General features: G+C 40.7%; 1 protein-coding gene across 3 annotated transcripts in view; it reads left to right on the forward strand.

Moving 5' to 3' along the window:
• celf6 (CUGBP Elav-like family member 6) overlaps positions 1-14755 on the forward strand; it is a 168208-nt gene extending 153453 nt beyond the window's left edge. Inside the window, exons 12-14 of one of the 3 annotated variants that reach the window (XR_013935162.1) lie at positions 5069-5218; positions 11743-11814; positions 14409-14755. Coding sequence is in view for 1 of the 3 variants with exons in the window: in XM_080458449.1 (XP_080314575.1) it covers positions 5069-5196 (128 nt within the window). In the remaining 2 variants the exon portion in view is untranslated. The remainder of the gene's footprint in view (positions 1-5068; positions 5219-11742; positions 11815-14408) is intronic. The other 2 variants (XR_013935163.1, XM_080458449.1) reach the window with 2 other exon arrangements.
• The last annotated feature ends 1087 nt before the right edge of the window (positions 14756-15842 follow it).

The following is a 15842-nucleotide window of genomic DNA, read 5'->3' on the forward strand; positions in this document are numbered from 1 at the left end:
CAGCACCCTGCCCAAAATTATCCACCGTTACTTCTATAAAATGTCATCATCATCATCTAAAAACAGCAAACTGTATTGTTGCATCTGAGTACCTACAGAGGTTTAAATATTCTGTTAATATTAATAACAATTTTGAAACAAGCAGATACTTTAAGTTCCTTTTCATGTAGAAGGTTACGAGCAACTTTCAGAGAAATATCGATTGTGCCTCATCTCTTAGTGGCACAGGTGAACTGCACGCCTGGAGTTTGTGAAGAGATAATTAAAACACATCGCTCTTTGAGGTGGAGTGTTTACAGAGAAGTTGGGGAAATCTGAATATGATTAAAAAAAAAAAGGTCACTTGGAGAAGCACTCCAAGTGTATTCTGATGAAAAATGTAATTCTGGAGTAGGATTTGAGAGGACTCTTGAGGGATGTATCACTGTCATTTCAGACAGATGTCGATTATGTGAGGTGCGTGTGATGAAGAAAACAGCACCTCAAACACAATTATTTTACAATGAAGAGAAACAGAACGGAACAGAGTTTTAAGCAAATTGACTTCTGAGATGAAGCCAGTTTTTGTGACTTTTACGTATATTAAAAACAATCTATGAAGAAGAAAATCTTTACTTCCCAAGATACTCAGTGATGAAATTCCTCTATATCCAGAGCACGCTGTATTGACTTTTAAAAGTGATCAAAGCTCACCTTGTTAAGTGGAATTAGCCATTTGGCTTAAAAAATAAATATGAGGTCCTCTGAGAACAATATGACACGGCTCTGCTCTATAAACACGGTGGAACGAGATGCCGTTCAACCAGCAGGCTCCTGAAAACTGGATATATACATTTTTTTTCTGCAGTTGTTTCACTTTTAGGTGAACGTTGTCTGTGTGCTCCAGAAGTGATTTATTTGTTACTATGCAGACTCTTCACAGTCAGTAAATGTTTTTCTTTTAGAGTTATAAAGAAGCATATTTATCCAAGTCATTTAATTAAATGGACATGTGGCTATGTAATATGTAAATGAACAATTTATTGTAACATAAAATCAATTGCATCGGTGAAGTTTTTATACCGGCTCCCAAGGTGGAACGTTTCTTTCACGGTTGCGATCCCCACCTGTACATTCGATGGAGCGATGTTACTGCGCATGAACATCTTACCCCGATGATAAATAGTTCCTTCTGCTCATGCGTATGTAAACATACGCCATGTGGCGGCCCTCATAGTGGTATGACTCGGGGTTCGTATTCTAGTTTTATCGTCCATATAGGGAGGTTATTAGTAGGGATGTCCCGATCACACTTTTTTGCCCCCGACACCGATCCAATTTTTCAGAATCGAGTATCGGCCGATACCGATACTTTCCCGATCCGATACTTACATTGCTATTGCAAATATACTCAATAGTCTATTTTTGGAGCAACTAAGATGTCTGAAGCTAAAAGCACTATTGACAGAAGCTTTGTTTAGCTAGAAATTATTGTAAAACTCACTTATTGAATCAAAATTCTTCTCAGAATGACAAACATAAATGTTCTGAGGCTACAATGTAACTTCTTTGTGTGTTAAATTTCAGTTTCACTTAAAGCAGTATGAGAGGTTTGACCTGAATCGTCACAAAACATTTACATTTCAATGTGAATTATAAACACTTAATTCCACATCAAAGTGGTAAAACCTGTTTGACAAATGTCGTCTGAACATAGTTCTCTCAAAAACTTATTCAGAATATCCCAGTCTCCCTTCAAACTAGCGTAACCTTCTGGGTTATTTTTTTCGCCATATCGTTCCCCTGTGGGTACTTGTCCTTTATTCTAAAATCCTTTATTTTAAAATCCTTTAATTTAAAGCTTTTTTTAATTTAAGGCATTTTCTTTAGTTGTTGTTGTAAACTGGGGGTACATCCACACAACAAAAAAACTATCTTTTTCCTCCCTGGCCTTCCCCCAAAAGACTTCCGCCCACACCTCACTAGGAACACGGCTCAACACGAAGCTTAAGGGCATGTAGTACACATGCCAGGCCTTTAGGGGCGCTGTGACTCATCAAACACAACAAAAAGGCAGAAGAAGACAGACCACATGGAAATTTAATAGTAGACTTCTGCAAAGAAACACATAAACCACTATATATAACTCTAGTTTTATAGGTCTATGGCCCCGCTCTGCCTGTTTCTAGCTTCTGCAGCTCGACCGGAGGTTGTAGTCCGTGATTGTTGTAGTTATTAGGTGACGTTGCGGACCGCGTTCTTTTTTTTTTTTAGATCGGCGGGGTGATCGGCTGGATTTGTCGATTCCCGATCACTCACAAATCACCAATATCGGCCCCGATCCGATATCTACCGATCGGATCGGGACATCCCTAGTTATTAGTTGAGACTCCCCCCTGATCTCATCCGATTCGTCATCAGTCCACACCAATGTCGGGTTGTCACTATTTTGTTCACGTTTATAGCGTATTGTTCTCTGCACACATGTGTGTGTAGCTTCATTACCAAAACAGCTGAAGGATTTTATTTCAGAAACTACCTGTAACACTTTCTAAAATCTTGACAAAGAAAAATTACTGTATGTCTCCAATGAATTCCAACAAAGCCCATCATCAACCAAAATGTGCTCGTGTGACACAAGGTGCAAGCAGCTTCTGACTTTAATAGGTAAAAATCACACTTTAGCCGCGGTTCCACCGCGCAGTACGTGCCGGAGCGGGGCAGAGCAGGAGGGTACGGTACGGCAAAGCGCACCCAGGCCCAACTCTGTCACGTGGTCCTACCACAGAAAGTACGTTTAAAATGTAGGCATGGTTGTGAATGACGCAGGGACACGTCAGGCAAAGAACATAGAGCGCCCGGTGGCGGGCAGATTCACCTGACCGCCACTCTGCAGCCGTCCGAGTCGTGCTGTGTCTCGTTAACACGACACTAACTTTCTCATTGTAAACAGCACCGTACAGCTCTTGCTGAATCTCCTTCTCTCCTGTTACTGAGAGGAGCGTCTGCACCTCGTTAAAAGACCGCGGTGTTGTGTCGCACACCAACGTTTCAATAAACCCAGTTAACAAAACCCGTTGTTGTTTGCATACGCTGCTTTGGGCTCATTGGTTGATTTGTTAACTGGGTTCATTTAAACAACCAGTGAGCGCAAAGCGGCGTATGTAAACAACAATGGAGGGTTGACGGCCGATGAAATAATTAAATATTGTGGGCACGTCGAGACTGACGATGGTCACTATCACTCAGCAGACGGCTGCTTTGTCAGTCCTCCTTATGAGACCCGTTCCTCAGTGCTCGGTACCTCAATGGAGGGGTGACGGAAAATCCTAGCCGGTGGTCGCGGTTTTTTCCGTACCATCCACAACTTTTTCCATGAGTCCACGTGAAAACCCATCCCACCCCACTGTGGCACAAAGAGCGTGGTTGGACCGCAGCTTTTCTTTCTCTGGGAGTGGTCAGCCCTCATATACTTGGATTTGAGAATAAATAGATTTCTTTAATTTTATTTTGCTCACTCAGCTCCTGAAGTAGCTTTAATCGCTGTGAGAGGGAGAAGGATTGCAACCTGCCCCACGAATCGCTCCCTGTAAATGGTGTACTGTATCGAGCTCCACGACATTTGATGGTATATTCGCTCTCCAAGTGGAGTGAAAAACATCAGTGCGGCTGTAATCTCTGGTGCACAGCCAGGTCCTCCACATGCATTCCCCCCACTGTCACCAAATAATGTTAGCAACTTTGTGTGTGCTTTTATTAAAAATGCATAACATTACAACGCGCACAACATTCTGCTGATACGGATGGTTGCGGTGAGAGCCATACCTCAAACACTAGTAGCGTTTGGGTATTGAGTTGCGTAGCACTGCACGCTCAGTGCTGCATCAAAGATATGAAATGTCAGCCAGTTACGTTGTCTCCGGAAAACAGCCGAAATGAAACACATTCAAGTCCTGCTTCTCAATTATTCCAACACGCACAGACTAAAGCGCTCAAGACTTTGCGGTGCACTCTTTGTCCTCTTCCTCGCTGTACTCTGACCCCAGGAATCCTATCACCACCTTTTGGCATGTGGATGTAAATGTGAGGTATGGAGATTCATTAAAGTTGCGGATAGGGCGAGCCGTGGGCGCGCTGGCAGGATGGGGAGGGAGGGAGGGAGGTGGAGGGGGCGGGGGGGGGGATCACTACCCACTGACAGGCCTTCCCAGCTCAGTTTGTTTAAAGGGTTTGTAAAAGCAGCAGCCTTATCTCACCCGCACTGACAAAAGCCTGCCCTCTCCCCCCAAATTAAATTGGACCCATAGCAGTGTGATCAAATCAGCTGGCAGGCGGAAAATTCGGGCCGTCAATCACACAGGTGTCTGATAAGAGCCGGCGAGGAGTCCCGGCGTGGAAGGCTGTGGGCTCATTCCGCCTCGACACCCAGGTGATAACTCAGAGCAGCAGGCGCCTCTGTCCTACACACCCTGCTCCGAGCGGCTCGTCACGACCCGCGTGCCCTTTGCTCTTTACTCCGATACACGCTTAGCCGCAACGCCAAAATACACCCACCGCCACTCCTGTGTGGCTCACATGCTCAGGTAACATTCACAGACGCTGCTTTGCTCTAAAAATCCACACCCGGCACGAGATTCCTTTTTTTCTCGCTAATCTTTGAAGACCTTTTCATGTTTTGTTTTGTTTTTTTTGGGGGGGTTTTTTTTGTTCTTTGTTCAAGTTAAATTCCGGTTTCTAATGGCTCCTCTTCGTTTGATTTTTAATATCTGTGTTATTAGCCTTTGTGGTATTTTATGTAATCTTTTTAATTCAGTGATTTTCAATTAATCTGCTGGAAAGAGAAAACAAAGACCTATTGTTGTGTCATTGTTGGGAGTTAAAAGGGGTATTTTCCTCTCTTCTCTCATCTCGCTTGTCGATCCCCCCCCCCCCCCCCCCCCCCCCCCCCCCTTCATTCCCCTTCTCCTTCTTGTCTTCTCATTTCTCGCTCCCCTTTCTCCTACATTTTTTAATTATAATTTCCTCTTCCGTTTCCCCTTTTTTTTTTCGTGCCACCCATCTCCCTCCCCATCCTTTTCTCTTCTCTCAGGCTTCGTGAGTTTTGATAACCCGTCCAGTGCTCAAGCCGCAATCCAGGCCATGAACGGCTTTCAGATAGGCATGAAGAGGCTGAAGGTGCAGCTAAAGCGGCCAAAGGATGCCAACCGACCTTACTGACTCGTCTGCTGTCCATACCCAGGTACAGTTACACCCATGCTGTAATAAACAACCCTGTCTGTCCACTTCACTTGCTACATGTGAGCTCACTGCCTCCAGTCTCACGATAAAAAAACCAAATACTTTAAAAATTCAAGATAAGCAGAATCTATTAAAAATGTGTAAATAAAAACACACTTCGAAAAAATTGTTATAATCAAGTAATACCACTTGAGTGTTTAATGAAACACGAGTCATTTTACAGTTTTTAAATGCACTCCGAGAGTTGATTTGTGTAAAAGTGCAGAGGGCAAAAGGGAAAATATTTCACAGTTATACTCGTATTAGATCAGGAGAGCTGTTTGGATAAGCCACGTGACACCATATAACTCCTGATACATTTGATTCCCTTAACTTTTAAAACACACTACTGTTCTTTTTTTTTTTTTTTTTTTTTTTTTAAATCAACCACAAATACATTTTAAAATGTCACAATCAAGCACTTGAGAGTTTATTAAAAACAAAATCCTAATCTTCTCTAATTTTTTTAATCAACCTCTCATTCTGTTAGTCCTCTATTTAAACAGAAAAGCCCCTTGTGATCTTTCTATCAAGATAGCAGCAATAGCTCAGCGCAACGATTGTAAAAGTAAATTAAAAATAGAGAATTTAAAGAAAAAAAACAGCTTTAAGCAATAAAACTTATAAAATACTTCCATTGAGACATCCTTAAATATGACCATGTAAAACACGTGCAAACAGACACCAGAGAGTTTTACAAATCGTTTTTTTTTTTTTTAAAGAGATCAAACTCATTATTCTATGATATCCGAGGAGATTTGGTGTCTCAAACGATTTTTTTTTTTCCCAGTTTAGGGTTGATTTTGGCAACAAACAACTGTGAATTGTTTAAAGATCAAAAAAGCATTTTCTTTAAATCTACTTAATGAGAAGAAATTAATAGGAATTTAGCAAAGAATCAGGCAGCTACCACCTGAAGAACACCAGATTAACTTTAAATAAGGTGCACAGCAAAAATGATTTAGAGCTCCACCGTTTCTAACAAATATCAGTAAGTCTCACTTTGAATACATGCATTTCTGCACTATAGTCAACACAATGACAAAAAGAAGACTACACCGATGTTTTCTCTTTTTTTCTTTTCTTTTTTTAATGATATTGTGTAAAGAAACTTATTTCTCAAGTAAAGTCCTAATAAATTTGCCAACATATGGAATATCAGATTTTTTAAACATATATATAATAAATGTTCAAGTTTTAAAAGTTGGAGACTTGGCTTTTTTTTAGAGAAGATAACCATGTCAGGAGCAGTGATGATAGGACTTGTATTTCAAAAGTCTCCATGCAACAGTGTCCACTTCCCTTCAGAAGTCACACTTTATAGTAAAATATTAGCTGTAAAAGTGCAAGAGGACACTATAGAACTATACACCATTGGCCCTTATCACACAAACAGTCTCTGGAGGTTGATGTCGGGACGCCCGGTTCCCCAGAAATGTGTCTCGTCTACATCGTACCTGCAGGAAGCTCTACGACAAATAGATGACGTCATCAAAACCCCGCTGTGCATAATTACCTGTCTCCTGGCAATAGCGTGGGGGAAACCGATGCAAGTTGTTAGGCTACAAATTTCTGAAAAACCAAATAGCACTAATTCCTCTTCTAAAATAGCTCAGTATCAGACTTCTGTCACCTTGTGATGCACTGGTGACCCATGCAGGATATACCCTGCCTGCGAGAGTTCATGACACGACATGTAAAAACCCTACAGATGACTGCGATGAGTAAGCGCCGGGAGGCTGAAAAAAAGTTTACATTCGAGTGCATAAATAAACTAAAAGACAGGTGATGATGAAGTGCTTGGTCACTGCAGTGGCTTTTATTACAGCAGAAAACTTTAACCAACATTTGAAAGTACAACTGGCTCATTCAAGAGATGCTCACCTAAAAAGAGTCCAAGTTCATAGATATGTTGTGTATTTCCTTGCTACTGTTTTAACTATCAAAAACCATCTGAAAACCTCTATTTTTGTTTTAATAAGTAAAAGAAAAATCATTGCGCAGTCCTTCAACTTAGCACACGCAGGGGATATCTAGAAATACAAGTCGTTTTTTTACATGTCTAAATAAGGCATCGACTAACACGTCTTTCCTCCGGCATGTTCAGCGTGGGGTTGTTTTTCAAAATACGATAAAGAAAACAAGAATCTAAAATTAACCAATTCTTCTTTTCACACTGGATGAGGGAAAATAAGAGCGAGAAACTTCATACAATATTCAGGTTCAACCAATTTCCAAGAAACGCTCCATAACAAGTGGTTGAATTGTTGAACAGTCAGGGAATTGCAACTGGGGGTAAACCGCCAAAGGCTCTGCTATCACAAGCTCACACAGATTGTGGGTCACCATACTATGCAAAAGAGAAGAATGACTGTCTATGAAAACGCACAGAATGTATTTATTGTATTCAGTGTGGATTACCCTTTGAACACTTGAGAAATTATAATCATAGTGGGATTAAATACAGCCACGGGGAGTCGTGCAAAAAATAATACCGATTCAAAAGTCACATTATTGACCAGACCTGGGCAACAGAAGGCCCGTGGACCATAGGCGGCCCTTTAGCTCTGCTTGACCGGCCCTCCGAGTGTCCCTGCAAAATCCTGCCTCAAAGGAAATGTACTGTAATCATTGGTTTTATTACATCTAAAAAGGTTACATTCTTCACATTATTGGACATTATTATATGATTGGTTGTGTCAAGCATACTTTACCAAACAAGATTTGTGTTTCACAGTGGAAAAGGAAGATGATGAATGAAAAATATACTTCTCATTTACTCATTTACTGAACTTGAAATGTAGAAATTTTTTTATCGTGATTTCCAAACAAAGGCTGGGAAAAACAAGTGACATAGAACAACAGTAGCTCATAAAAATCATGTAGAAATGCTTTTTATCCAGAGTAGATTCTTACTGATACTTACGTCTCAACCCTTGATAGTATTGCTAATTTATCGTGTGGCCCTTTGGGAAAACTAGTTGCCCAGCCCTGTTATAGACTTTAGTCCGCAAGTGTCGTCTACCAGAAATCTGAAACCTTCACTATCAAATGAGACATTATTCACCTATCAAATAAGACTCATCTGGAGCAAAAGAACACATTTACCGTATAGCTACTTAAATATTCATAAACAGTATATGTTTTTCTAATTTGTCCAAGACTGTAGTTATATGGCAAATGTGAAATGGAAGAGCTACAATCACAGAGACTGTTTGAGCTGTTCAGCTCTATCGACATCCCGTTTCTGTTTCTAACATTTGTTTTAATGCTCCACAAGGAAAACAACACCAGTAAACTGGCCTCATTTGCAGCAAAATCAAATGAGTATGTCCACATTGAATTAAACCATAATTACCTCCAAGACCTTTCTTTTATGATCTATGATTTATCTTGATGGATTCGTGGTCGGCATGGTTAGGCTGAGGTTAGAAACGCAACATTAATCAGCTGCCGTTAAAGGAGCCAGGCAGGTGACATGGTGTAAGATATGACATTTATTCTGTTGAGGAGATGTTGAAACAATTGATTCAACCTTTAAAAAACACGAGTCCCAAATGGAGAGTCATAAGGAAAGCTCGACCACAAACAGAGGTTGTGGTGCACATCAGATTAATCAGGAAAAACCGAGGATAACGAGAATATATGAGTCATTTTTATACAACCAAACAACAGCAACCAAATAAATTACCATTGACAAAATCTACGGAGAGTCATTTGTTCAAATTGCCACGTTCTGGATGCCAGCGCTCTGCCAGTTCAAGCCACGCAAACCATGGAACAAATGAAAGCAGGCAGTCAAAGATTAGGAGAATATAAAGGGATGTCATTTTCCAGTGAAAGCCAAAATCTGTCTGTCAAAAGGTTGAGTAGCACTTTTTTTTTTTCCTTTCTTTTTCACCAGATGAACTCATTTAAAAATAAGATAAAAATAACAGTTTAGTCACGCGTACTTCTGTGAAAGCAATATGAAGCCAAAATAGAGGCTGAGGAGCTGTATGTGGCTCCAGACTGGATCGGCGCTTTAGAAAAAGCTATTGGCATTATTCGCAAAAGTACATTGATGTCATTTTGTTTTTGCAGCCATCTATCCAAATTGGAAGACTCCTAAAGTTCTGCTCCTTTCTCTACAGTTTAGGGTGAACATGAGCAAGCAAAAACTTTTGACTTGTTAAAATGTTCGATTGTACCCAGGAGTTCCTGATACACCTTCAGCACATCTGCCAGTTTCCTACCAAACCACTGAGGACTCTCATTGAGCTGCTTAACAGCTGAATTTAAAGTGAAGGACCGCCAGGAGTCAAGAAGAAACTGATGCAATTCTTGTTATTTACGATTCAATAAGTGTGGAATGATTTCTGACTCGATTGAAATTTTCCCTGATCAAAGAACGAAACTTTTTTTTTTTTTTCTGTTGCCAATATAGACTTAACAGTAAAACAAATTTCAATCTTAAAACACAATTTCTCAACAGATGAAACGCAATCTTGAAAAGTTGTTGGCCCTACTTGCAGTGATGCATTAGTGCCTCAAGATGCCTTCATTTGTCAACTGTTCTTTGCTCCTTGATCCTTAGAAAGGCAGCGCTTTCATGCAAAACAATAAAAAAAAACAAAAAAAAAAACTGTGCTTAAAGTAGCGCCATCCCTCAATAGACTAATTTCACAGTGTCACACTTTATTCAAATAATCATTGCCCATCTGTTACAAACGCAGCTGCCAGTGCAAAAAATATAATATAAATGCATGCTCTCCACACCCAACTGGCTGGACAACTTTTCATTATAATAACATAAGCCAAGATTCTGCTCCTCCATAAATAAAAGCGGGATGAAACCATTTATTTGTTTTAGATTTGACTCTTTAAAAGCCACAAGATGACATTAATGGAAGGTGGTATGCAATCCAAATGATAGATGCGCCCTTTATCAGTTCAATGATAGCATTTGAATAGAGCTATGGCCTGCTAATTGAGGGGAAGCTTTCAAAGCAGACACACTAAGAAGAGAAAGGGGGGAGGCGCTGGTGGGGTGGGGGTGGGGAGGGTGGGGGGGATTGATTAGCACATCAATGAGGGACAAATGGAAAATATCCTGCAACAGCACTGAATGACAGGGCAGTCATTGAGATATACTCAGAATGCCTCCAAGTAAAGACATTTCCCACAATAACATTGTGTCACTTCATCAGGATGTGTGTGTGTGTGTGTGTGTGTGTGTGTGTGTGTGTGTGTGTGTGTGTGTGTGTGTGTGTGTGTGTGTGTGTGTGTGTGTGTGTGTGTGTGTGTGTGTGTGTGTGTGTGTGTGTGTGTGTGTGTGTGCACGTGCGTGCGTGAGTGAGTGTATGTGTATTTGGTTTTGTTTTTTTCATGTCTTCCTTTGTCTCTGGTCCGGTTCAATCCATCTCTCTGTTTTTTATTCTGTTATTACACCACTTGTGTTGTTCAGTTAAGGGAAAAACCAATGAACCAAAACCAAGACCAATCCATGAAAGCATTAAAGAAAAGAAAGGAGAAAAAACCCAGAAGAAACTACACTAGCAGGGCTTCTGAAGCCAGTTCTGTATCACGGCTCCATATTTGTAGACGCCTGAAAATCATGAGGGATCTCGTACCAACAAAATGCATTTGTTTGATTGCTTTTCATACATTGCATGTATACATACATATGCATGTTAAAATGAGGGAGAAAACATGGGCTTTTGGAGCAAAAAACGACAGAAACAAACACGGTTTGACTGTTTCATGTCCTAAATTCCCACTCAACTGTGTTATTTTGATGACAAACTTTGATGAAACTTGAGTGATGACTTTCCTCCTGTATTCCTTATAGGTAAAAGCTTCATTATGTAGATGACTTCAGACGCCTTTTCTCCCTCTAACTCTGACAATTTTGCTTTGAAGTTGAATTAAAAACACGATCAGACAGCATTCTCCTCTGCTGGTCTCAGGAGCCCTGCTACTCTGAAATTGCGTTCTGTGTCTTAAAGATAAACTCAATGCAAAAGAGGGGGGAGAAAAAAAAAGAAAAGAAGCAGAAGCGCTCACTGTACCTATGCCACCCTCATAGCAAACATTGCAAGGTAAATCCAATTACTGTAGACAGGACAAGTTTCTGAAATATGCATTTCTGCCATAAGGGTTATCTTTGTGAATATAAAAAACATCAATTCAACCTTTTAACCTGCAAATGTTGTCAGTCTGAGAATATTTCACCACCACACACACACACACAAAAAAGGCCTATTTTCCCTGTGCTGAAGATGATTTGTCCTGTTATTTGTGTTTTACTTGTCATTTCGTTTTTGTCAGTTTTATGGTAATAACCATAATAACCTCATTTGATTTGTCAGGCAGAATAAGTGAGTGTGTGGAACAAATATGGAAAGGGTGCTTTGAATTCTGACTTGAGAAAAAAGAAAATCCCACTGTGTCTTTCCTTCTTTTGCACCCCCACCAACCTGGCAACCTGACACGGCCAAATCACAGTGTGAGGTGGCCTTTCTCCGCTATAGCCACACACACCCCCCCCCTCCCTCATGGGGCCAAGTTCCCACAGCTGTAAGTTGAACCCATGGTGTCATTTTCTTTTGGATGACGTCATGTGGTGGGACTGTGACTGCGTTGCATGACGTGGCGTTGGTTGATATCTCTGAACTCTATCTCTCTATATTCTGCCCTCCTTTTATATATATCCATATATATATATTGTACATTGGCAGTCTGTGGAGTGCAGTAATCGATGCCTTTTCTTGGCTGGTACCTGTAACTGACGTGCTGATTGGTTGGTTGATTTTTTTACCTGGAAGTGGCCTTTAACCCTCTGTGCTATTGTACCGTTGTGCCCTTGTGATGTTTTACTTTCTCTTGTGGGGTTCATGTGTATGGATGTACTCTTTTTTTTTTTTTTCTATTTCTCTATTTCTTCACATCCACATCAACAGTGCATTTTCTCTCCCAGCAAACTATGAGTGTTTTTTTTTTGTTTTGTTTTTTTTTCTTGATCATTTTAAAGTCTGCATCTTCTGCAAAAACGGGACCTTTTTTCTCCTTCCAATCGACAGCTGTTTAGCTGAGAGATGGCCAAGATGACCCTATGTTTGTGTAGCCAATTAAATCTCCACCGTTCTCACAGAGAGCACAGGCAAATGTTGACACTCCACTTCTCTGTGGATTCCATCTGCACAGGGAGTACTTTTGCGAGATTGTTTTGTTTGCCTAACATGAGAATCACTTCCCATTTATTTATTTATGAGGGTGCAAACCAATTACACTGTGATAGAAGAGCTGCAGGCACCGCTACACACTCGCGTGGCCAAAATCCATCCACCGTGCAGACATACTGTACACATAGACGCGCGAGCGAGCAGGAGAATAGAGCGAAACACAAATAGGAGTATTTGCAGCCAGGTTGCTTGTCTTATTTTCTTACTCGGATCGTGCCGCCAGATAAATTAAAGCTCGTGTGCAAGATCATAGTTACTCAATCTATAAAGAGAGAAGGTGGCAATCCCACTCACAGTGAAAAAAAAAAATGAAAAAAAAAAAAAAGGTCCTTTCTTTGCAAGTGAGTTTGTTGCAAGCCCCTCCAGGCCGGGGCCCTGATAAGAGTTAGTCGTTTTCATCGAGCTAGTTCGGCTTATTCTCTCCGGCGCCCTGCAGGTGACTCTCCCTCCCGTGGTCTATTCAGTGAACTCAGGGGGGGATCTTGCCAGGCGAGCCCAGGAGGGATAAGGCTTTTTTTTTTTTTTTCTTCTTTTTTTTTTATTTACTATGTGTTTTTTTCAGGCATCAACTATGCCTCTTAACTGCCAGGTGTCTTTTATGGAGCCACCTAAGTAGGTGGTATTGTGAAAGGAGTGTAGTGCGGGAGGGGTGGGGGGGGGGGGGCATAGTGGTGGGACAAAAAGCTTCTATGAGGGGTGAAAAAAGTGAAATGAATTCTTTATTATCTGACAAAGTTGGATAGTGAAATACTGTAGTTGTGATGTTTTCAAAGAAGCTGTTTACTTGCGAGGGAGAGAGAGAGAGAGAGAGAGAGAGAGAGAAAAGAAAGTTGCGTTTTCGAAGTCACTGTGTTTTCCTTCAATGCTTGGGGGAGAGTTGTTAGTGGCTTATAAAAGAGGGCATCTGTAATCAGGACCGTTACTGCTTCATGTTGCTTAATGGTCGGAGCTCTCTTTGGCACACATAAGAAATGAGCTTTGAGTCTCTGCTTCTCCCTATCTAAAAAAAAAACAAAAAAAAAAACTGATCTATTATGAGATGATAACAAGCTCATTTACAGGGACGGAAAGGTAGAACAAAGAGTGTCTGGGCACGTGTTCCCATCACAAAGTCAGACCCTTTCATGTTCACTCCCGGAGAGTGATTTGCTGTGATTTCGTAGTCTTTCTTCACCCACATCATAGCTCACAACATATTAGGGATGATAGGCTGTAAACTGGAGCTTTCATATCCAGAGCTCCACGGCGCGGACACATTTAGTAACCGTGCAGCACATCAAGTCAACAAACAAAGGCAAGGAGGGAGATGCTGGATTGGTTTTTCGTGGAATCCCAATTAGAGGCAATTTCTTGAAAATTGTTAAGAAAAATTAGGGTGTTTTTTTTCCTCTCTCTTTTCATTGTAATTATTTCTGTGTTTTACACACTACACAAACACGCACACACACACACACACACACGTGTCTTGTTTTCTTTATGTTTCCTTTCATGTCCGTGTGCACCTCGTAATGAATTGACAAAAAGATGAATGACAGCAACATCTCAGGCAACATTTCTCCCGTCTTTTTTTTTTTTTTTCTTTCCCCCCTCATACACAGGGAAGCAGTCAGTTTAAATTAGGCCGTCCATGGATTAGCGCTGTCACAGTGTAGATGTCTGTTCCATATGGTTAAAACACAAATCTCCCACCCCACCTCTAGCCCACTTATTTCTGGTTGTGATTGACACACTCCTCCTTTTTTTTTTCTTTTTCCTTCTCTTCCCCGTCTGTTTCTCATGCTGTTGGCTGTGCCTGTCAGTCTGTGTGATAACCAGGAGCCAGCAACCCCGAGCATGTTTGCCACAGCCTTACTGAATCCACTCTCCTTATTCTCCCCCATCTCTCTCTCTCTCTCTCCCTCTCTCTCTCTCTCTCTCTCTCTGTCACAGGATGAAGGGCCACAACACCTTATTTCCACAAGTGCAGTAAAAGTACAAAGACTTCTTGCTCTGCTACATATCATGAAGGAAGGGTGGTCCCTTGATCCTCCTGGAAAAAGCCGCTGGAAGATTGGGTGACTTGAGAGAAGGATCCCAGAGTTGTTGTTTCCTGGTTTCGTTTATTTATTTTACTTTTTCCTTTCTTCGCAAATGCCTCTTTTTTCCCTGTTTTGCTTTGGCGTCTGTGGAAGAAGATTTTTTGCAGAGACCAACTTTTTGCTGCTGTTTTTTAGACATGATGGGAGAAAAAGAAAAAAAAAAACAACCTTTATAGACTCATTATGCTCAAAGCATGCATACCGACACAGGATATAGATAAACACACACACACACACACACACACACACACACACACACACACACACACACACACACACACACACACACACACACACACACACACACAAACAAACAAACCAACCAAACACACACATGAAAAGAAGCTACACTTAAAAAAAAACCCTGAAAAACTACACAAAAAAAAAAAAAAACTTATTTGTACATGTATAAATACGTGCAAATGCCAACACAAGTACTGAAGCAAAGTCATGTGTGTGCACTTGCGCACACACACACACACACACACACACACACACACACACACACACACACACACACACACACACACACACACACACACACACCAGCCTGCTGCCATTTTGGTTTTTGTGCCTACACAGGTGTTGTGCTCTGTGACAGGGCAAGCTCTGGATCGAAAAAGAAAACAAGAAGAAGAAGAGGAGAGAAGAGAAGAGAAGAGGAGAATCCAGGATAATTTACATGCATCATTCCTTAGGAAATAGGGACCAAAGGACTAAACGCTTTTTAAAAAGAATATAAATATATAAATATATAAATATATATTTAAAAACTCATACCTTGTAGCTGCAAGTATTACAACTTACTCGTAGTCAAAAAAAAAAAATCATTAAATCAATATCCAGTGGCCTAAGTATGATTAAAAGAAAATGGAAATAATGTATTAAAAAAAAAAAAAAAGACATGGAATCGTAGTCTAGGGGCTGATCTTTTGCTCTGGATGCTGATTTAGCACCAGGTTGTATAATAGTAAAGTAGACTAGTTAAAAAAAAAAAAAAAAAAGTAGATTTGCTAACTTTTGCTGTTGTTTAAAAAAAAAAAATACTTGAAGTCGTAATGAAAAGGGGTGGGGCAAAAGAATGGGGGTCGGGAAGGAAAACATTCATCTTCCCAAATAGGTCTCTTTCTCTTGGATGTTAAGGTATAAGCCACTGGATATCTCACTCATCATGATGTATAAGTTTCCGCACTCTCTGGCAGATATGAACAGACTGTTCCGGAAGAACGAAGAGGAAGGAAAAAAAAAAAAAGAGTGACGGGACGGGGAAAAAAAGAGACTGAAC

Source organism: Lipophrys pholis (genome assembly GCF_963383615.2).
Source record: "Lipophrys pholis genome assembly, chromosome: 2".
Taxonomy (NCBI): domain Eukaryota; kingdom Metazoa; phylum Chordata; class Actinopteri; order Blenniiformes; family Blenniidae; genus Lipophrys; species Lipophrys pholis.